The 24,781-nt window shown below is 40.0% G+C and overlaps 1 protein-coding gene across 5 annotated transcripts in view; it reads right to left on the bottom strand.

The window, feature by feature from the left end:
- Positions 1 to 7,429: 7,429 nt before the first annotated feature.
- The window catches only part of SASH1 (SAM and SH3 domain containing 1), a 1,387,091-nt gene continuing 1,369,739 nt past the window's right edge, over positions 7,430 to 24,781 (bottom strand). For all 5 annotated transcript variants that reach the window (XM_073627430.1, XM_073627429.1, XM_073627432.1 and 2 more), the window contains 3 exons: positions 22,111 to 23,048; positions 15,793 to 15,924; positions 7,430 to 14,831 (listed from right to left, as the gene is read on the bottom strand). In XM_073627430.1, the coding sequence (XP_073483531.1) occupies positions 14,571 to 14,831; positions 15,793 to 15,924; positions 22,111 to 23,048 (1,331 nt within the window). In that variant the 3' untranslated portion in view covers positions 7,430 to 14,570. The remainder of the gene's footprint in view (positions 14,832 to 15,792; positions 15,925 to 22,110; positions 23,049 to 24,781) is intronic.

Genomic DNA, 24,781 nt, shown 5'->3' with positions numbered 1-24,781 from the left:
TAAGGTGACCAATGATCCTCAATGGATGGGGAGCATGTCTGAAATGGATAAATAAATCCACTAAGATGTACCAAAATTGTTGGGCTCAACAGGTGGAAAAGGTAAAAATTTCCGAAAATTGGTCATAAATATATATGATACCTTGGGGTGCTGGAAACAGGAATTGTCCAGAAAGTGCGGCGTCTGCATGTGAGTGGAGAGGAGGACTACACGAGAGGAGACGCCTGATATACAGCCCATCTGCGTCGGCGATTGCCGCCAATGTCACGCCGGGCCGACGAGGCATGGGGCGTGGCCCCTGCCTGGGCAGTGAGAGTCCACCCATGACAGGCGCCCTCACGTCCAGCCATGTCGGCACGATGGAAAAATCTACTCCCGCATAGCGGCGCCAACCAGTGACGTCACGTGAGGGAGTGATGCGTGGCGCCGATGCGATGTGCGGCACCCACCCGACCCCCCCACACCAAACCGACCCCCCCTGGGGTGGACGTGGAGGGGGTGGGGGGGGCCCGCAGAGTGCATCGCAGCTCCGGATATAGAAACAAGGACATGGCCCAGGACTTGCCACCATGCTGGAGGATGTATACAGTGACCCAGGATGAAAAACAACATAATGTTGCAAAAAACTGTGTGTAGACCAAAAGGTTCACTAACACACATTAAAACCCCAAACAAAGCTAGGCAGGGGATAACTGCCTGCTACTGTCAACTGTCTCCATCCCAAGTATCAAGTATCAATGGAAGGGTTTGGGACTTTGAGTGAGGCACGGGGTAGTACCTCCATCCCGGATTCAGAGAAACAAGAAGGAGCGGTGGGACTTTAAATGAGACAGTTGACAGATTGGGGTTGGAAGTAAAAATACAGTTTATTGCGTATGATTCGTACCGATATGTATTACATGTGGAAGGTTACCTGTGCATGTGCACCAAGTATATCCTATATACATACATGCATAAAAACAAAAACAATACAGAATTCCAGCAATGAGTAACTAACACATATATCATGTAGGGATTGTACATATTGAGACTGGGAACCACACATCATGATGTAAAAAAATAAGTCTAAAAATTGATGCATAAATAATTCATAAAAGTAGGATCCTAAAGAACGCACAGTGGCTGCATTCATCATGCCCGACGCGTTTCTGTGAAATACACTTCTTCAGGGGCGGATGCTCTAGGATTTCTGAAATAACAAAGTATAGTAACATCAGAAAGTAGACTAGCTGGTAGCCAGAAAGGACGACACCTCAATTTCTGGATATTAACATACGTGGCCAAGCTATGGTGAGGTAAGGTACTGGGTCAAAAGCGTTGCCCCCCTCCGGAGCTGAGGCGACAAGGGATCCAACACATGACAGACGCAACCAGGCATCCTCCACTCAGTGCATATCAACTCCTCCATAAGGTGACCAAAGATCCTCAATGGATGGGGAGCATGTCTGAAATGGATAAATAAATCCACTAAGATGTACCAAAATTGTTGGGCTCAACAGGTGGAAAAGGTAAAAATTTCCAAAAATTGGTCATAAATATATATGATACCTTGGGGTGCTGGGAACAGGAATTGTCCAGAAAGTGCGGCGTCTGCATGTGAGTGGAGAGGAGGACTACACGAGAGGAGACGCCTGATATACAGCCCATCTGCGTCGGCGATTGCCGCCAACGTCACGCCGGGCCGACGAGGCATGGGGCGTGGCCCCTGCTTGGGCAGTGAGAGTCCGCCCATGACAGGCGCCCTCACGTCCAGCCATGTTGGCACGATGGAAAAATCTACTCCCGCATAGCGGCGCCAACCAGTGACGTCACGTGCGGGAGTGATGCGTGGCACCGATGCGATGTGCGGCACCCACCCGACCCCCACACCAAACCGACCCCCCCTGGGGTGGACGTGGAGGGGGTGGGGGGGGCCCGCAGAGCGCATCGCAGCTCCGGATATAGAAACAAGGACATGGCCCAGGACTTGCCACCATGCTGGAGGATGTATACTGTGACCCAGGATGAAAAACAACATAATGTTGCAAAAAACTGTGTGTAGACCAAAAGGTTCACTAACACACATTAAAACCCCAAACAAAGCTAGGCAGGGGATAACTGCCTGCTACTGTCAACTGTCTCCATCCCAAGTATCAAGTATCAAGGGAAGGGTTTGGGACTTTGAGTGAGGCACGGGGTAGAACCTCCATCCCGGATTCAGAGAAACAAGAAGGAGCGGTGGGACTTTAAATGAGACAGTTGACAGATTGGGGTTGGAAGTAAAAATACAGTTTATTGCGTATGATTCGTACCGATATGTATTACATGTGGAAGGTTACCTGTGCATGTGCACCAAGTATATCCTATATACATACATGCATAAAAACAAAAACAATACAGAATTCCAGCAATGAGTAACTAACACATATATCATGTAGGGATTGTACATATTGAGACTGGGAACCACACAACATCATGATGTAAAAAAATAAGTCTTAAAATTGATGCATAAATAGTTCATAAAAGTAGGATCCTAAAGAACGCACAGTGGCTGCATCCATCATGCCCGACGCGTTTCTGTGAAATACACTTCTTCAGGGGCGGATGCTCTAGGATTTCTGAAATAACAAAGTATAGTAACATCAGAAAGTAGACTAGCTGGTAGCCAGAAAGGACGACACGTCAATCTCTGGATATTAACATACGTGGCCAAGCTATGGTGAGGTACAGGTACTGGGTCAAAAGCATTGCTCCCCTCCGGAGCTGAGGCGACAAGGGATCCAACACACGACAGACGCAACCAGGCATCCTCCACTCAGTGCATATTAACTCCTCCATAAGGTGACCAATGATCCTCAATGGATGGGGAGCATGTCTGAAATGGATAAATAAATCCACTAAGATGTACCAAAATTGTTGGGCTCAACAGGTGGAAAAGGTAAAAATTTCCGAAAATTCGTCATAAATATATATGATACCTTGGGGTGCTGGAAACAGGAATTGTCCAGAAAGTGCGGCGTCTGCATGTGAGTGGAGAGGAGGACTACACGAGAGGAGATATACAGCCCATCTGCGTCGGCGATTGCCGCCAACGTCACGCCGGGCCGATGAGGCATGGGGTTTGGCCCCTGCCTGGGCAGTGAGAGTCCGCCCATGACAGGCGCCCTCACGTCCAGCCATGTCGGCACGATGGAAAAATCTACTCCCGCATAGCGGCGCCAACCAGTGATGTCACGTGCGGGAGTGATGCGTAGCGCCGATGCGATGTGTGGGGGGGGCCGCAGAGCGCATCGCAGCTCCGGATATAGAAACAAGGACATGGCCCAGGACTTGCCACCATGCTGGAGGATGTATACAGTGACCCAGGATGAAAAACAACATAATGTTGCAAAAAACTGTGTGTAGACCAAAAGGTTCACTAACACACATTAAAACCCCAAACAAAGCTAGGCAGGGGATAACTGCCTGCTACTGTCAACTGTCTCCATCCCAAGTATCAAGTATCAATGGAAGGGTTTGGGACTTTGAGTGAGGCACGGGGTAGAACCTCCATCCCGGATTCAGAGAAACAAGAAGGAGCGGTGGGACTTTAAATGAGACAGTTGACAGATTGGGGTTGGAAGTAAAAATACAGTTTATTGTGTATGATTCGTACCGATATGTATTACATGTGGAAGGTTACCTGTGCAAGTTCTTTGAAAGCCAGGAGCCAGTCCATGCTAATGAGCAGCTGAATATATGAGCAAGCCAGCTATCATTGGGGATTACTCATTTTTCATCAAATCACCAAAGACGTTATATTTTTTCACAGCAGTATGCTGTTCTATTGAGATACCTGTGCACTGTGGTTCATTACATTAATATTTCTCATCTTTATTTTTCTCTTTTTTGTGTTCAATAATTTATTATCACATGTTATTTAGTTATAGGATTTTGTTATGGTGAAGGATGTTATGTTATTTATAATAGGCTCCATTTGAATATTTTGCACATAATTCACTGATCAATCATTAAGAGATCACACTGTTATTTTGGGAGGTTAATATTAGCGCATTATACATTCTGAATATATACAACACTTTTTGTGTGAAATCAGTTCACATACACAATAATTGCAGCTATATTATTTGGTCATCTTCTAGTATGTGTCACTTATTTATTTACTAGTTCATATCAGTGCTTTAGTACACTTTTTTCTTTCTATACTGATCGTGCTCCCTTAATTTGAGGTCTGACCACCGCTTCCTCAATTGATCCTTGGATCGTCGTACCCCAAAATTCCTGTGCAGACTCTTCACAACTTTCGCCATGATCTTGGCCTTTCTGACATTTGGGTTGGGGTAAGGTCCATACTTCCCGTCATAGTCGGCCCTTTTCAATATGTCCACCATCTCTACAAAGGACATATTTGATGCCTTAAATCTTCTCCTCCGGGATCGTGATGTTTCTGGCTCTGGGCTTTCCTCCTCCTCCTCGTTGCTGCTATTATCATGCACCTGCTCTGTCTCCGCCATGTGCTCTTCCCCACTGCGCCGAAAGAGAAGGGGTGGGGAAAAGACTAGAAAGAACATCAGGGGCAGGTGGAGTTTCACGCAAACGCATTTGTATATAAAGCGTAACATGCGTGCGTCATACATACGATCTGTGAGCGGAGGAAGGAGTATCGGAAACGCTGATCGTGATAATGAAGGTATCATTTAAACTTGGGCCTATACTGCTTATAGATTGAGGCCTATATTGGGACAAGATTAGGAGACTTTAGCCTGACATTAGGGTTTGTCTTGTGTATTGCAGATACAATGGATGGCTACAATGACCACAACTTCCTCCCCCTGTTCATAGACAAATACAGGGAGCTGCCCTGTCTGTGGCAGGTCAAACACCCGCATTATAATCATAAACAAAAGAGGCAGGCAGAGCTGGAGAAACTGCTGGAGTTGGTGAAGCCAGTGGTCCCCACGGCAACCATCCCCTATTTAAAAGCCAAAATTGGTGGCCTGAGGAGCACTTATCTTAGTGAGCGCAAGAAGGTCCAGGATTCCCAGAGATCCAGAGCTGCAGAAGATGACGTTTATGTCCCCAGGCTCTGGTACTATGAGAGACTGCTATTTCTGACAGACCAGACTGAAGTCAGGAAATCCCTCTCAACCCTTCCTTCCACTCTTCCTTCCACCCCAGATGAGGCTTCTGATGTCCAACCTGGGACTTCCAGCCAGGAAGAAGTGGAGGAGCCCAGCTTGAGTCAGGTATAGCATTGTTCTACAGATTTCCGGTCAATAAATAAATGATATAAATTATGTTTACTAGTTGTTATTATTGATCACTAATTGCTGATTTAATAAAGTGTTTTACATATCAATAGACAGTAGTGGGCAAAAATAATTGGGGCAAGAATGAAAAATGCTGGGCTCAGAATGATAATCTGTTATATTTGTTTACATTCAATTTGCAACAGTCATGAGATGAAAATTGTGTATGATTGATGGAAGAAAAAACTAAAACTATGTCCCTTTTTCATACACAGAAAGAGCTCAGCCAGGAGGAGGCTGTGGAATGTGGCAGCCAGGAGGAGGCGGGGGTTAGTGGCAGCCAGGAGGAGGCGGGGGTTAGTGGCAGCCAGGAGGCAGGGGTTAGTGGCAGCCAGAAGGAGGCCAGGGTAAGTGGCAGCCAGGAGGTGGCCAGGCCCAGTAGGAGCCTCACAGAATCCCAGGTTCCTCCCCTCTGCCTTCCAACCAAAAGACCCAGGAAGGGGAGTAACGTGGAGGATTCAGCACTCAGGCTGATTCAGGAGGCTTCTGCGTCCCTCAGAGCCACCCCCACTCGTGAAGAGGCCTTTGCCTGCATGGCTGCCACAAAACTGCAGGACATGGAGGAGGGCCAACGCCTCATGTGTGAGGACATCTTTATAAAACATTAACTAAGGGGGTGAGGGGCAAAATCACACTCAATATCCACCAGTGTGAGTTACATCATCCTCCACCTCCAGTGGATAGCATTGGCTGCAATATAACATAGAGTGAAAAATTTAAGGGGGGTCTGAATACTTTCCGTCCCCACTGTATTTGTAAAATAAATTTGAAAAACATTTTTCTCCCACTTTTAAGTATTTGGTTGTAATATGACAAATGTGAAAAAATTTAAGGGGTGTGAATACTTTTTCAAGGCACTGTAGATGCAAATGTTTGTACCTCTATAATACTGAAGATGAACTAAATGAATTGGATATGTCCCATACTGTCTATTGTTATATTTGATGCCTTGCTACTTTTGTGTTTCTAATATATAATCAAATGAAATGCATTTTGCATTTCTGCCTTTTATTTTTATTTTATTGTAGTGGCATTAGCACTAAACTGAAATCAAAAGCCTATGGGTGCTAACTACCATCTTACATACTAACAGCATGTGATATGAACTGATTTAGTCTCTGCTGAAATCCTAAAAAGCACTGGTATTATGCAGCAAAAATATTGCAAAGTCTCTGGTTGCAAAATATAAAAGCTGAAGTTTAATCTGCCTTTTTTTACATATCATTACATATCTTAGTTTAGACTCAGTAGCAATGCAATGCAGGCAGATCATAACTGTCAGGAGGGGTGCTGTTAGTACTTCTTGGAAAGATCACAAACACCCTGCCTATGTACTGAGAGACTAGATACAGTATATCTGTGCTCAAATCCCAATAGCTTGTACATGTATTTAAACTATCATATGCTAAAGGGGTGTGACCACATGTTAACATTACCAATTCTGGATGGACCCTCTGCACACTACTACACCCTTTCCAGCAAACCATGCAATGAAAAGTAGAGATATTTAGTTCACACATATTGCAATACATGTTTAAGCTGGCCAACTGCGTCAAAGTAGTCCCTCTTATGGCCAGTCCTACACTGGTCTGCTACTGCAAATGGACACTATGCCAACATGGGGCATACAGACACAAGGTGCGGGAGAGCTACCAGATTTAGGTCTGTCTACTGACCTGCGTTACAACAGAGACTACCTATGTACTGTTCTCAAGAACACTCAGCCCTGATGCAAGAAGTAGAATACATTTTTGGAGGAGTTATGAAAATACCGGGATTATGTGATGGGTGGATGTCAGTCTGGAGGAGTGGGCAATTCTAGGTGGACTATGCATGGAGACTATCTCAGGTAAAACCCACATGGAATGCCTAGTCTCCATGATTGAAAGCATTATAATCTGATGAATGAAATGGGTGAGCCAAGGACAGTAAGGACGGGGAGGAAAGGAAAAGATTATCTTGGACATCCTCCAGCTGCAGCTTCTAATGCATACTTGCTGCATCTTTTAATCCTTCTACTCTGCAACCTGTAGTCATCTGAGAGCAATGATATCAGCTTTAGGGAACTTTTTAATCACTCTTCATCTTCATTCCACTGCACCATATGCCATTAAATAAACCAGAGAACACACCACACAAACTTAGAGAAGATGAAGTAAATGTATTTATTACTTGTTTTTCTTATGAACAGAATTACACTATTATAGACATATTTTGATTCACATGAAATAAAAATCAACCATACTTTTTTGCTAGACGAGTACAATATTCTTTACACACTCATATTTTTACAATACACAGCTTTCTTAGGCTGAAGCAAACTGCAATGCAATGTTGATGCCATGTATATTACAACTACTTACAATTTCAGAATGGTGAATGGCAAAAAAATAAGTTATTTAAATATGGATTTCATATACAGAAAGTGCAAGATAGTTAAACATTAGTTGTTTAAAGTTATTTCTCTTCCAAAAGGTATATGGACTCAACATTTTAATATACAAATAGTATATCGCAATGGCATGGAAAAATGAAAGCATTGTATGCATTGGTATACAGTGCCACTGGAGGAAGGACTGCAGTCCCTTTAGTTAAGATGCTTAGAAATGCCCACAAGGACAAGGTTAGTTGATGGCAAACACAATGATTCAGTCTAGATACAATTATTAATAGCGTGTATGCTAGGTGATAGAAAGCCACACTTAAAGTGTATTTCGTAGCACATCAACTTTTAATATATAATTTGATAAAGACTCAGTATCTTTTACAAATATATAAGCATAAATAATGGGTTTAAAAGGAACTGCCAGTAGGAAAACCAGGATACACTGGGTTATGGTAGGCACCAAAACTTTTCAACCATATTAGAATGTAGTTCTAGCATATGCTGATAGCCCCAAACGATCTGTAGCATGGAAATACTGAAAGAAAGGGGGAAGCCATAGCGACAATGACTACAAATGTACCAATAAAAAAAAACACATACATGTATATAAAAGACAATACTTATCAAAAAGTCTTTTGTTTTAATTTTAGTATACTATATAAAAGTATCCAATTATCACAAAAAACCCATATATAAAATAAAAAATATATCACATAGATAAGCTGGTGTACAATACCAATTCCATAACTATCCTCATAGTCAATATCCAAAACATGTCCAGAAATGTGAATGTAGACCACAAGGATATTTATGGAGTGGATATTGTACACAAGAGTATCTATGTGATATAATTTTTCATTTTATATATAGGGATTTTATGATAATTGATTACTTTTTTATAGTACACAAAAAAAGAAAAATACGTTTTGATAAATGTTTTTATATACAAGTATTTGTTTATGAGACAATTTTCCTCATTTAAAGTCCCTGTTGCTATTGTTCCCCCTTTCTTTTCTGTTGTAGTATGAAATTGGATGGTACCCTTGAGGTCTTGGCATATATTTAAATGTAGATTCCACTTCATGTTTAGGGTTGAATTAGCATGGAAATTCTAAACTTGTTACTGCTCAGGCACAGACTACATGGACAGCTATCCACACTGCATTGTGGGAAGGGGGTGCATGTCTGAGCTCTGACCTTAGATAAAGCCAGTGCACACTCTGAGACCTCCAATGCTAACTTTGTTTCTTTACGTAGCTTTGCCAGTCTACCCTTATTTTCCTAAAAATACTGATACTACATGCTAGGAGTTGTAGTTGGATTACATTAAAGTTTAAAACTGCACATTTATTTTCAGGCATTTTTGTAACTTTAGAAATGTTCAAGCAAGACTTTCTTGGAGAACTTATATATGCAGACAAGCAATAAAGAATGCACAATTTTACTTGTATTTCCTAAAAGCTTTGATATGTTATCAGTGTTATTACTGTAACTGCATGACTTCATTCAAGTGGCACTTTGTGCTTGAGGGACCAATTGAATTGCCTGAGCATATTCACACCAGTGAGGAGGCAGTGTAAATACTGCTGTATAAGTTTTATCAATTTTTATAATTTTCCTGATCACCAATGTCATCGGGAATGGAAGTGAGAATAAATCCAAAATTTGCAGTTACCACTAAAACAAGAATAGAGAGGAACTCTTACAATGGTGGCAGGGGTTCCCATGACAATTGTCTAAGAGTGGATATTCCTTACACTGGAAATATATCCTCTTACTTCCTCTAGAGTCTACATGACAGAAAGTAACAGGAAAATCTTTCTAATGAGGCAAACATGACAAAAAAATTAAATAAAAAATAATAGCCGTTTTAACCCTCCCCTACACTATCCAAAAAACAAAAAAAACAAACTGATTTGGCTTCAGATTTAAGCCCTGTAAAAAAAAAGGACAAATATATATTTACATTTTAATGTATTACATGTGGTATATTGAGAATATTTCAGATTTCCATGAACACAATTAGAAAAGGAAGTTGTTTCCCCACTGTGAATGTAAGGTAACAACTACCCCCACTAGGGTTTAGAATGACCTTTTTGCAAATAAACTTTGTTAGAATTTATAAGAACAAGTTTAACTTGATTGGCTTTTGTCTTTTTGAACAATGTTGTGTTGTGTGTGACTGATATGATCAGTCATTTTGTGCTACAATATGCAAATATGTCTTCCCCCTGTAATGAAGCTACATACTAAGTATTATTGCGATCATGAAGTTGTGCAGTTCATAATACTTAGAATGTAAGTTTATTTTTAAAAAAAATGTTACAGTGGTGGTACAAATCTCAGAAGGTAACAGTGATAATTGGTCTCCAAGTACATTTCTGAGCCTTTTGTATTGTTGTGGATGGAAGCACTTGTTACCTTACTCTTTTAAACTAGCTGTAGGCTCTTATCCTGGACTGACTGGTAATTATATCTTCAAAACATAGTCTTGCATAACATTTTTTTTAAAACCATACTGTGTTATGTGTTTTGCCTTGAAATGGCTGTACAGTCAGATTAGCAGTTGTATCTGCTCCATTATATCACAAGTCGTCCCCAGCAACCTAAATTACACAGTCAACTGGTCTGTGAACAAGTATTAGATCTCTGCAGTTAATACTTAAAATATTTCAAAAATGCAATATTATTTATACAATTATACATCTGGAATAATATAAATCTCTGTAGTTTGCAACTGAAATAAACTGTACATAAAAAGAATATATATATATATATATATATAGTTTTTAATTTCTAAAATAATTCATGGACCGTAAAAGTTTGGCATCATTTTGCATATAAAAATGAAATTAATACTCAGCAGTACATAAGAAGATGCATGTTTTTCCTTTGTAATGCCAAGTGATTAGTAAAATTTAGTAAAATCTGAACTCTGTACCTGGTGAAAACGTTTGAATGGATCTATAATATACATTTTCCAGGCACATTAAATATCTGAATAGTTGTCTGTGTCTTGTATTTTACCAGTCATAAAATTTTGGTGTAGTATTTATGGAAATGTATAAAAGACAGAGTAGCTGAAGCAAACATTGTAAAGTGAGCAAATATAAAGAAAATTGCACAGCTAAGTAAAATAATGTAGCATAATATAACTTTAGCAAAGGAAACAATTTAGCATAGTAACCAATCACATGTTGGTGTTTTTGTTGTGTGCTCCAACAACTGCTGTTACAGCTGTAGCCTGATTAGTTCAAATAGGTAACACCCCTACTTTTCTTTCTTCCACTTGTCAAGTCATTGTATAAACAAACATGATTATATACTTCTACTGTGCTTACATACCCGATTTATAGTTTATTTATTACAGGATGAATATCATTCAAATGTCACCTTCCGTGCAAGACTAAACCATTGCAAAATGGAATGTTCTCCAGACAGTACAAGCAGTGTGTGGTCAATCACACTAAAATTTAGTTCTGAAATGTAACTGTGAATCACAAATGTGAATACTGCTGATGTTGTCATACATATAAGCTATATTATTTTGTTTCAGGAATATGTTCATTGCATTTTAAGAATTGCGTTCAAAGTGTGGTTTCCCTACATAACTTTATGATTTGTGGTTCGCTCACCTAAATATCTAAGTATAATTAGTTCCAAAAATGGATATCCAAAAGGTTTATGGCACCTGTAGTCCAAGAATTTATTAAAACAATAAATAAAACACAAATATAAAACTATTATCACTTTTGTGGCGTAAAGGGATTGTATGGGCATAATATGAACTACGCGGACTCTCTTAGTAGACTGCAAAAAGTGAACATTATTAACACAATCCTGCCAATCAGAGGGCTCACATCCTCTTATTCTTATGACACATTAGGGTTGACTTACTAAAACTGGAGGGTGCAAAATCTGGTGCAGCTGTGCATGGTAGCCAATCAGCTTATAACTTCAGTTTGTTCAATTAAAGTTATATTAAAAGGTAGATTTTTTAAAAAAATTTTTATTAAATAACAAACATGTCACACTTACCTGCTCTGTGTGGTGGTTTTTCACAGAGCAGCCCCGATCCTCCTTTTCTTGGGTCCTCCACTGGCACTCCTGGCCCCTCACTCCTGCCCCCCTAGCAAGCAGCTTTATATGGGGGTGCCTGAGCAGGCTTGCTCTTGAGCTTTTGCTCTCTGTGTCCATTCACAGATTCACAGATTGTGCATGGCTGGGCCCTGCCCCCGCTCTCTCCTCATTGGCTGTGACTGGCAGTAGCAGGAGCCAATGGCTCCCTCCGCTGTCTCAGCCAATGAGGAGGAAGAGACCCGGGGGAGCCACTGCTCTTGTGCCAAACACTGGATCGAGATGGAGCTCCGGTAAATATTAGGGGGGCTGCTGCACACAGAAGGTCGAGTCTTTACAACCACTTTAAGCTTTGACAAAAAAAAAACTGAAAGATGATTGGTTTCTATGCAGAACTGCACCAGACTTAGTACTCTCCAGTTTTAGTAAATAAATCCCATTGTAAAATTATATGCAGTAAAGGGAAGCCTGCAAAAAACATTTCAGTCTAGAGAGGAAGCAAGCAACATACCAAAGGCAGGCAACAGTGTGAGCTCTTCACAAATTTTAGGTGGATGCATCTCTTGCATCTTACTTCAGCTGCACTGCCCTAAATAAGGAATCCATTTTTTTTATTGTTTCTGCCAGAGCTTCTCTATATTCCTAACTCACTTCTGGCATTACATTCACTTACTGTCAGATAAAAAGTAAAACTGCATGTTCAGACTGATACATCCACTTTAAAATAGCAGACAGGTTTACTGATTGGTTGAACATTTACATACATTTTCCTACAGTGAATCTTTACATCAATGGCAATGCAAATGATTCCCAATGCTTCTAATATGAAATGAAACCTGTAAATGAGAGAATTATGTAGATCACTGCTGATCTCTCCTAAACATACTAGTTTCTTGTTTCTAAGTTCACAAAATATAATAGGATATTAAAATATATAAGCAGTACACTAGAGATTATTAATTTGGGACTATCAGATTGCATTCAAAAATTTAGGAAGGAGCTTATTTCCCTGCTGTAGCAAATTCAACTATACTGTATAAGGGTTTTTGCCTTCCTCTGGGTCAGTCAAGGGTTTGGGATTGTGTGTGTGTGAGCTTTTAATATGTTTCATTCTGTCTTTTGGTTGAACCTGATGGATATATGTCTCTTTTAACCTAACTCACTTGGCAGGTCATGCTGAATGAATGGCTACTTTATAAGTTAGTAGTGATCAATCAATTACTGACTTCATAACTGTCTCACAGAAACAATAGCTGTTCTCTAGGTGATATATAAATTAGTGTCAAATACATCCATATCATTTTTATAAAATAAAAATGCCTTTTGTAACACTACTTAAAAATTATTATGAATATACTGTGTATATATTACTGAAAAATACAATTTGATATTGTAAAATGAATCGTTTTTTGAGCTCAGTCTAGAACAGTTAAAGAATAATATCATTAGATATGACAAATGCTGCCATCTGATTTTTAGCTTTTCTCCAGATGATTGAAGAAGTGTTTTTTTTCTGTTTCATATTCTGGATAAACAGGCTTATTAACCTATTTGTACAGTTTACTTTTTTTCTTTTTACGGTTTTAAACATCTGCACTTTGAAAGTAATTCAATTGCTCGTTATACAGAAGATTTTTTTCTGTGTTGCATCAGATTAACCAAATTCTCAGAATTATCCTTGCATACCTGTCAATGCAGGTTGTTGTAACATGATTTTATCATACAAAATACTACATACAGTATACTGTATATATGCTTTATCAAATACTATGTTACTTTTAAACAAGAGTAAAATAGAATGGATTTGGTTCTTGCTTGACAAACATGGCTGGCGTATGGGTTAAGCCAATGGAGAGGTTAACACAGACCACAAGATCCCCACATTGTGTTTTAGCATACATAAGGGTATTTGTTGGATATAAATTTGCAGAAATTGTAACCCCTTCTAATGGTTTCCCTTTTCAGACAGTCTTCGTACAATCCCTGATCTAACAGGTGCTGTATAAATGTACATTGCTAGCATGAACCCATTAAACTACCCATACATTTTAATTCTTTCAATTTAATTTAAAACATATAGTATATAGGTTTGCATTCTGTATTTGAATTCAGAAGCTGTGCAAAGCTTAGCAATCCAGTTGTTGAAATCACTTACTGTAACTGGTGTATAACATATAGTAAAAAGCAACCCTGTGGAACAATTTCTGCTAGTTACATTGTTGACTTTTCCTGAATTAATACTGATAATGCACAGACTTTGAATGGTCTCTCATACAAGTGAAAATTACAATAGGACGACATGGCATTCAGCAAAATGCTTGCTTTTATAAACACATTCCACTATTGATGATGTTGTATTTTTATAACCAATTAAACAGACTTTGTTTTAAATTCATTATTGAAAATGAAGAATTTAAGGCAAAATAAGATTGTTACTTCAGTTAAGCCACATCAATTGCTAATGGTATTAATATTTAAAAGCACATTTGCATTAGTTTTTCAAATGTTCATTTAAATTCATTGTAATATGTTGGCCTATTGTAGGTAAGTCCCCAGATCTGAAAGTAGGAGAATGACTAGTGTGTGTAGATACTGTAAAGCACTCCTCTTTATCCACAACCTTACAGGTCTTTTAGATGCACAGATAGAATAGTCAGAATTGCAGCTTGCAATGCATATAGTTGAATGGATTCCAAAGCTCTGCCAACATGATATCATACAAGCTAAAGACTCCATCTGAAAATCGTGCTTCACTGTTCATTGTATACTGGCAACCATATTTATTGGTATAAGCAGGTCTCCAAATACAGTTCCACAATTTAAACTGCTTCTGGTGTTATGGTCTTTATAAGTCTTGCCGCTTCTAGTATTTTGTTTATATGTCTCTCTTCTTTTATTCCAATGTCTCGTAAATGAGTCTGTGAGAGAGCAGGCACTTTATTAAATGTTGTGAATCCAGCTTCCAACAGAGGGCGTGCATACATAGGAAGTCCAATTGATATAAGCCAGTCGGAAACAGATGAAATATGCCCAGGAGATATGGGTTTTCTGCAGATCTCTGTTAGACCTCCGCTTGGTATCTGCAAAGAGGACGATTGGCAATAATGCTAAATTAGTACCAGCTCAGACTTCACACATAAACATAATTTGGCTTTTTGTAATAATGAATATGAATAATAATGAAAAATAATAATAATGCTGTAAAAAGGAATATTGCTCTAAAAATAAATATTGCTTCCCAAAAGCCTCTATTGGTACCAGATTTATGCAAGCAACAATACCATTGTTCAATTGCACTAACTGGTTGATTTGAAGAATAAGCAAACATTTTTACTGGAAAATCAGTTCTGGCAGAACCAAACCAAATCAATCTTTCTTGGTTTGGTTGAAAAATTGTTTTTAAACAAAAGGTGATTTGATACAATCACATCTATGATAAACCAATTGTATATCATTATGTGTAATGCCAGAATTTGTGTTCTAAAGGCCTGCAAATATGTATTGCTCAAAGAAATAACATATCAGGATTTATGGATCAATGATTTTATAATGTACTTTTATCCCAGAGTACTCAAGTACTGGAGAAGCCCCATTTTGTCCCTGCCTGGGAATGTTTGAAGCTGTACAAATATCTCTGCAAATGAAAATACAGTCTGCAGTCTGAAGTATTAGTGATTTGCCTTGTTTTTTTTTGTTGTTTTAAAATAACAAACATGTTATACTTACCTGCTGTGTGCAATGGTTTTGCACAGAGCAGCCCCTTTCCTCCTCTTCTCTGGTCCCACGCCGACACTCCTGGCTCCTCCCTCCTGCCGGGTGCCCCCACAGGAAGCAGCTTGTTCTGGGGGCACCCAAGCAAGTGTGCTCCCGACCCGTGGCTTAAAGGTTTTCCTTTAAGTCCTGGTACTTACTTAAAATTAAGAGTGAAATAGCATATGTTATTGATTTCTACATAGATTTGAATCAAACACATTTGTGTAGTGGTTATACATGAAAATGAAGACCTAATACAAATAAAAAAGTTACATAAGGAACACTTACAGCCATACGATGCTGTTTTCTCAGAAGTCTGACACGAATCTCGTCCATCCAGCCTGCAACATCTTTTACAAGCTGTCCTATGTCTTCAGCATATCGTTCCACTAAGGCTTCTGGGATACCACAGCGACCATGCTACCACAAGAGAAAAGGTATAGTGAATTTTCATGACCACCATGAAACCAAAACAAGAACCAACACATTTTTGAATCTCCAGAATATTTGCATGCAGAACTGTGAAGAATCCAGCTACTCAGTCACCCAAGCGATTTTGCTCTATGAATTGTGTGCACACATATATTTAAACTAAACAAAAAAAGTACTGATTTGGGTGCAAATTCATTTCCTCATCACTCATTTTTTTTTCTTTATTGGAGTTTCACTTTGGGATGTGCTAAACAGTGTTTTAGGTATGCTAAAATGAAATACAATACGTTTGATTGAAAGTCCACTTTAGTGTACCTTAAGGCTGCATTCACACCTGGGCGTTTTGACCCGCAAAATCAAAATGCTCTGCTAAAATGACAAATCGCACAATGCAAATTTCAGATGCCATTCATTTTAGCCCTGGTTCACACTGGTGCAGCTTTGAAATCATGCTACTTCAGCGCAATTTCAAAGCCACAGATCAGTGCAATTTGCGCCGATTTCATTGTGGCTTAGGACTTCATTTAACAGAAGTCTATGCAAGTTGCAATAAAATCGGAAAAAAGTAGTACAGGAATCTTTTTCATAACCGCTGCAACATGAATGGTTCCACTGCTGGCAATTGGGTGAGACTGGTCATGCAATTTAAAACTGTCAAATTGCATGACAAATCATACTAGTGTGAATAGGGCTTAATGGCATCTAAAAGCATGGGGTTTATTTCCCCAGGAGCACAGGGAGGAAGGAAGGAGGATTTTTTTTTCATGTTATTATTAATTTCAATCTATTTATACATTGCATCTTTATTTATTTATTTATTTTTGGATCAACTTTACTGCTATGACAAGGGATTAATTATTTCTCTTGTGATAGCATGGTCCATGACAGGTCCTCTTTTTTGGAGCGATCTGGGGTCTACTAGACCCCAGATCTCTCCCCTGGCCTACAAAGCATCTGATCCAACCCATTTGAGTAAACCAAGATCAGCTGGATCAGATGCTTTCACAAGCTGATAACAGCTTGTTTACACAAGACCTAAAGCAGAAGTGACAAAATCCTTGCTGCTTCTGGTTTCTGATGTCACACAATGGGAGGAACAACATCAGTTCCTTTCACTGTCCCAGTGAAGCGGATGCTGCTGGTCTCATCTCACAGGGCTTCCTGATTGGACGGGAGAGCCCAGCAAAGGCGCTGGCAGCGGGAAGGAGGGATCCCCTTCTGCCAACTGTAAAAGTGATCCAGAGACTATAGCCGTTCAGATCACTTTTACATAAAAGAGAGTCACCGGCTCTAAAAAACTATATCAGGATCATCATAGGTGTGCGCAGCCTATTGTATTAGGGTGTGCACCCCAAAGCTCAAACACACGCGTGTGTGTACATATACTGTATATATACTGTATTTATCGGCGTATAACACACACTTTTTTCCCCTTAAAATCAGGGGGAAATCGTGGGTGCGTGTTATATACCGATCCCTGCTGTCTCTGAGGGAAGAGGGGTGAGTGCCGCTGAATTACATAGAGTTGTGATCTCCTGTGTACCCTGCCCTCCGTCACTCACAGCCACACCACCTGGCCCCGAAATGGCCACTGTTCTGTCCATCATATGAGCAGAGCCAGGAGGCGTGGCTGTGAGTGACGGAGCACCGGGTACACAGGAGATCGCGGATCTGTGTAATTCAGCGGCGCTCGCTCCTCCTCTTCCCTCGGAGACAGCAGGGATAATAAAACACAATGGCGAGGCTGTAATGATAGGAAAGGTGAGGCTGCAGATGGGCAGTGAACAGGCTGCATTTTTGGTCAATTTATAGGCTGCAGATGGGCACTGAGCAGGGTGCATTGATGGGCAATTTAGAGGCTGCAGATGGGCACTGAGCAGGGTGCATTGATGAGCTGTGACCCTAATTTTGCTTCAAAGTTCTTTATTTAAGATGTAATTTTTTCTCCTTAAACTTCCCTCCTAAAATTGGAGTGCGTGTTATACGCCTGTGCGTGTTATACACCGATAAATATGGTATATATCTATATATAGATCTATATATCTATATATAACAGTAGGACAGTGGACAATGTCGGTAGAGCAGTGGACAATGTCAATAGGGCAGAGTTTGGTATCAGTGGACAGTGTGTCAGAAGGGCAGAGATTGGTGTTAGTAGTTTATTTTTTATATTTTTTTTATTATAGCTTTTTATTATAGCTTTTTTACAATTTTATTATTTTTTTGTTCACAATAATTTTTTCTTCTTTTTTTTTTTCCTTTTTTTTAGGAGCCCCATTGGGGGTCTTTGGTGAAATATCAGGGGTCCAAACAGACCCCTGATGTCTCACTTTGAGACAGAGAAAGGGACTGAAAAAAAAAAAAAAGATTCCCCAGTCCCTTTCTCTGCAGCCAAGCAGCCAGATTCTGCCAGCACAGGGTGATTATGGTGTGCCTAGGAACACCCTGTGCACACTCCTATGAGGATCATGGTTGCAGCCTCAACCATGATCCCAGTATAACCACTTCAACCTTCAGGCTGTTTATAAATGGAAGAGAAATGGTTAACAGAGGGAGTAAACTTTCAACTGTGTTATGATACATGCAAACGTATTCATCATACATTTCACATGCAGCATAAGATGAAGCAAAACTACAGCTTGCTGCAGAGAAACACATTTATGAGAACTGTACCACCAAACGGAACATTACAAAACGCTTTATGAGGTTTAGGAGCAGTAAAAATTTAAGAGCCGCTTACAGTGGGGAAGCTTCCCTGATGTTAGAATACGACACATCAGGGAGAATTCCCCCATCCACATCAAGTGTGTAGATGGGGGAATTGGGGCTGTTTTATTTTATGCGTTTTAGTTCAACCCACTCGTTGAACAAAACAAAACTGACCCATGTATGGCCAGCTTTAATATTGTATGTAAAGCAATTATGAAAACATTTAATGCTGCCCTTTACCTTTGTACAGGCAGTCCCAGGTTACAAACAAGATAGGGCCTGTAAGTTTGTTCTTAAGTTGAATTTGTTTGCAAGTCGGAACAGTGTAGCTCTAACCAAAAAAAAATTTTTAAGGTTTTTGGATAGCATAGGAAAGGGTTAACACCCCTGTAACATTTGTTTTGCTGTCTTTCCCCCTGTTCAGAAGATTTCACCTCACTTTCTGTCCCTATGACAATTGGATTTTGAAAATTTTGGGTTGTTGTGGAAACAAGGATTGGTGATAAATATTCAGTGGAGACACCTTTTTCCCTTGATAACTCTTACAGGAGTGAATTTCCCTTCCTAGGGTTTAGATATCCTCTCACTTCCTGTTGTCTCCCTCCGTTTGTAAGTAGGAGTTCTTTGTAAATTGGATGTTTGTAACCCGGGGACCGCCTGTATCTCCTTATACAATGCTAGACACATAATTCAAACTGCACAAAAACAAAAGTAAACAATCAATTCCACCTCTTTCCTCCATAGAGATGGGCTCAACGTGAAGAAACAATGTAATGTAGAGCATTCGGTATGGTACTGCAGTTATTCATATGATTATCAGACACATCACCATACTTCAAAAGTCAGAAACAAAAGTCTGACAAAAAAGCTGTATGCAGTTTCTTTTATTAAAGAGAAAACTCTTGTCTCTGTGCCTGGAACACCCTGTTACTAGGCCTGACTTTCCTGTTTTCTCAAATTAGTCTTTACCCCACAATTTAAAATCATTATTCTCTACAGCACCCCCCTACGCTCAAGTCCTGCTATCAGATATGAGTATTGTCTTTGGCTGCTATAATGCGTTAATTGCATAACTGAGAGAAGACATGCAGAGCTTAACTATTGGAATATTTCATCTCAAACCTTAAAAGTGGAGACCCATGTGGTACCTATTGTTAGGCAGGAATTGTAGTCTGCAAACATTAGTGGTTCTTTAGAACATTAGTGGTTCTAAAGGCAGAAGGTTTGTTGTCATAATGCATGCTATGTCCAAAGATACTGTATATCAAGGACTCCACCAAATAGTAAATAGCAAAAAATACTTTAAAGTAGGGTTGTCCCGATACCGATACTAGTATCGGTATCGGCACCGATACCGAGCATTTGCCCAAGTACTTGTACTTGGGCAAATGCTCCGGATGCTTCCCCCGATACCTAGAGGACAGCTGTGATCAGCGCGTGGGGGAGTTACAAGATTCTCCCCCCGCCGGCTTTCAGCTGCTTAGTGACAGACAGCGGTGATCGCTCACCGCTGACTGTCACTGCATCCTCCTCCGTGCCCCCTCCATTCCTCTGTGCCTCTCCGCTGTCCCCTGCATTCTTCTCTCCTTATCTGTCCCCCTCCGTACTACCCCTCCGTTCCTCTCTCCTTATCTGTCCCCTGCATTCTTCTCTCCTTATCTGTCCCCTCCGTTCTCCCCCTCAGTTCCTCCGTCCTCCCCCTCCTTCCTTCGTGTATGGATAGAGTCAGCTGACTCTGTCCATTCACATAACTGAAACATTGTAATCTCCTGTGATTACGATGTGTCAGTTTATGAATGGAGAGAAGCCGCTGTCTTCTCTCCATTCATTCTCAGTGCAGCTGAGGCTGCAGAGAAAGGGACAGGGGAATCTCTATCCTCTGTCTCTTTCTCTGTCTCAAGGGGGAGATATCAGAGGTCTGTTAAGACCCCTGATATCTCACCAAAGCCCCCCAACAGGGCTGATTTAAAAAAAAATAAAAAAATAAAAAAATAAAGAATAAAAAATATTATTGTAAAAAATCAAAATTGTAAAAAAAACCAAAAAAAACACACACACATAAATTGTTCACCCCCCCCCCCCAAAAAAATAGCAAAAAAAAAAAACTGTCACGTGACATTAAAAAAAAGTATCGGTAATCGGTATCGGCGAGTACTTGAAAAAAAGTATCGGTACTTGTACTCGGTCCTAAAAAAGTGGTATCGGGACAACCCTACTTTAAAGTGTAACCAAATGTAAACCTTTTTTTGCATTCTGGATAGAGTAAGGGATGGTTAGAACAGACAATTGTCTTTTATGCATACACAGTGGTTATTAACTACTTGCCGACCACCGCACGCCGATATACGTCTGCACAATGGCAGCGGTGGGCTAATGGGTGTACCTGTACATCCCTTTTAATTTGCGGGGCTAGTGGGCGCGCGCGCCGCATACTGCGTGACTGTGCCCACAGGTCCCGCAGATTCGATGTCCGCCGGTGTCTCGCGATCATGTCACAGAGCGGCAGAATGGGGAGATGTAAACAAGGCATTTCCCTGTTCTGCCTAGCAATATGACAGAGATCACTGCTCCCTGTCATCAGGAGCAGTGATCTCTGTCATGTTATATTGAGCCCATCCCCCCCAAGAATCACTCCCTAGGACACACTTAACCCCTTGATCGCCCCCTAGTGTTTAACCCCAGCCCTGCCAGTGTCATTTACACAGTAAATCAGTGCATTTTTATAGGACCGATCGCTGTATAAATGACAATGGTCCCAAAATAGTGTCAAAAGCGTCTGATGTGTCCTCCGCAATGCCGCAGTCACAATAAAAATCGCAGATTGCCGCCATTACTAATAAAAAAAATAATAATGAAAATGGCATAAATCTATCCCTTATTTTGTAGACGCTATATCTTTTGCGCAAACCAATCAATATACGCTTATTGCGATTTTTTTACCAAAAATATGTAGAAGAATACATATCGGCCTAAAATGAGGAAACTTTTTTTATATATTTTTGGGGGATATTTATTACAGCAAAAAAGATTGATTTTTTTTTTTCAAAATTGTCGCTCTTTTTTGTTTATAGCACAAAAATAAAAACCGCAGGAGGTGATCAAATACAAAAGAAAGCTCTATTTGTGGGGAAAAAAAGGATGTAAATTTTGTTTTGCTGTAACGTCGCACGACTGCGCAATTGTCAGTTAAAGCGACGCAGTGCCGAATCGCAAAAAGTGCTCTGGTCAGGAAGGGGGTAAAACCTTCCGGGGTTGAAGTGGCTAAGAAAAAAGACTATTTGCCTTTGGTTGATTATTTCTGTGGTCAGTGTAATACATTATATTCTTCTTCTAAGATCTATGGGTACACTATCAAAATGTATTTTTTGTTATTGTCTGCGTGAATTTACATGACATAAAATAATCATAACCAAAAAAATGTACATCAGCTTCCAAAAACAGATAAATGACAGCATTTTTATGTACCTTATCTGAGTATGGTTCCTCTGTAAGATCAATTTCTTCATCCTGCAGCTTGTTTTCTATTAATAATTCTTGATCCATTCCTCTGGCAACAGCCATCTTTCTGGCTGACACAGGGCCCAGTTTTACAGCATGTTGTGGAACATTTGAAGTATCTGGGGAATTAGGAAACCATGACAGCCGTGAGGTGGTTGGAGAAACACACTCTTGTGCAGGAAGTATAGAGCTTTCATTTGGTCCTAATAAGCCTGATTTTTTAACAGGAAGACAAGATTCTTCAGTATTGGAAATAGTAAGACTAAGAGGAGGATGGCTCAGCCCATTAGCAAATCGCTCTCTGCATTTTTTTACAGGAACTGGGGGAGGCTGTGAAGGGTTTTTTGCGGGGACCCTGGGCTCTACAGAAGTTACCACTGGTTTGTCCGTAGATACACGTGAAAAATCATTCGTGTTTTGGGCTGTGCAGTCTTTATCATGGCTTTGTATATGAGATGTCCTGGCGATTTCAATGCGCTCAACAGCCCTGTCATGTGCCACAGTATTCATATTGCAAGATATTTTGTCATGTACATCTCCCGTTCCTTCCTCAAAAAAACTAGTAGATTCTGTTTTATCTGGTGAAAAAACGTTGTTTTCATGAATGCACTGAAGATCATTTCCTTCCTGTTGAAGATTATCCAAAGAGTGTGATCTTGGCCAGATCTTTAGAGATTTTCGCCCATCCTGTTCGTTATTTGCACAGACCCCAACAGGTAGACTTCTTCTGTTCTTTTTAGTTCCTGTAAGGTTGACTAACTTTGTATAGAAAGTGTGATCATGAAGCTGTCCAACATTTTCACTGACTCCCTGTGTTACTTCATTGGTCACCTTCAGACCTGGGTAGTCCGTGAGTAGAGTAGTGGAAGGCTTAGGCAATAATGGAGAAGTCACTGGACTTTTGCCTATAAATAAAACATATTACAGTACATAACATTTACTTTGAGATGGAGGTCAAACTTTTCATTAACTCATTATAAAAATTTGCAGAATGTGAAAATACATCATCCAAACTTATTATTAAAGGAGTTGTAAAGGCAAAAGGTTTTTTTTATCTTAATGAATTCTATGCATTAAGACAAAAAAAACTTGTGTGTGTAGCAGGCCCTACAGCACCCCCTAATACTTACCCTGAGCCCCTTCTCTATCCAACGATGTCCATGATTCCCTCAACTGTCCAGGACTCTCCTCCTGATTGGCTGGGGCACAGCCGCGGCGCTATTGGCTCCCGCGGTTGTCAAAGTCAGTTAGCCAATCAGGGGAGAGCGGGGGCGGGGGTGGGGCTCCATGTCTGAATGAATACACAGAGCTCTGACTCGGCTCATGTGCTCCCATTGCAAGCTGTTGGTCTATTGGGGCACTTGTCAGGAGGGAGTGGCCAGAAGCACCAAAGACGGACCTGAGAAGAGGAGAATTGGGGCTGCTCTGTGCAAAACTACTGCAACAAGGCAGGTAAGTATACCATGTTTGTTACTTATTTTTTTAAAACGAGACTTAACAATCACTTTAAAGTTTATGAGGTGCCAACTTTCCTTGCATGACTTAATAGTTTTAAGTAGAACTTTAGCCACAATTGGACATCTTATATTTGGTTCATTAGAAAAATTACAAGAATCTGATGGTCCATTGCTTTAGACATTATTTATCTATACCTAGTAGTTTAGCTGCTGTTAGCAGTTTATTATTGTATAGCTTAATATTACTATTATTATTATTATTAATAGTGTTGAGCCATAAACAATACAGACATCCTTTAAACCATATAGGCTACAATGGGCAACTACATCTCTCTTTTATTGCAGTTTTCTTTCATCTTTTAAAAAATCTGTTTCAGCGTTCCTAGTTTTCCCTCATACCATTGGTTGTTAGCTATTAATCTTTCAGCTGTTTTCCTGATATACTACCAGCCCATCAGAGTGAGGCGGGGTCACTAGTGAGCACTACTACTGATGAACATTTAAAACTTTTTGGATGTATCAGGCAAAAACTACGGACATCAAGACTGCAGTGGAGTGCACCGAAATATACGTGCAGACACCATTTGATGTCTGCATTGCAAAACTGGAGCAATTTTAGTACTGACAAATGTATATTAAAGGATTTGTCATCACATCAGTTTGCCCATCATAAACATAGAAAAAGATGGGTTGTCATTGTAAAACCAGTGAAGACTATGTTCTTGTCATAATGTGTACCATACAGTACAAGTTTTTGTGCTGCATTATTTGTCATTTATTATTCCATTGCATGCATTCATCTGACATATCCAAAATCAGTATATGACCAAAGTATCATGAAGAATCCTCATACATGGCAGGCCTGTTAGGTAATTAGTGGAGGGTCAATATTATATCTTTGTGCAATGGAAGAAGACACGACTGTAGCAGATGAAATTGTGAGAAAAAAAAGTAAATAATGCAATCTGCCAGGTCAAAAAACTAGATTATTTCATACTGAATAAAAGATTCTACTCTGAACCCTGTGTTCACTGCTCTAAAGCTTAAGTTAAGTGCAACCAGCATCCGATCATTATTTTGTCTCACACAGATAATAAAACAACAGTTTACTTTGGCAGACCTAAGCACCAAACCTATATTAAAGTGGATACAAACCCTCACATATACCCAGTGAAGTGAAT

Source organism: Aquarana catesbeiana, linkage group LG04 (genome assembly GCF_042186555.1).
Source record: "Aquarana catesbeiana isolate 2022-GZ linkage group LG04, ASM4218655v1, whole genome shotgun sequence".
Taxonomy (NCBI): Eukaryota; Metazoa; Chordata; class Amphibia; order Anura; family Ranidae; genus Aquarana; species Aquarana catesbeiana.
This window is presented reverse-complemented; position numbering and strand designations above follow the sequence as displayed.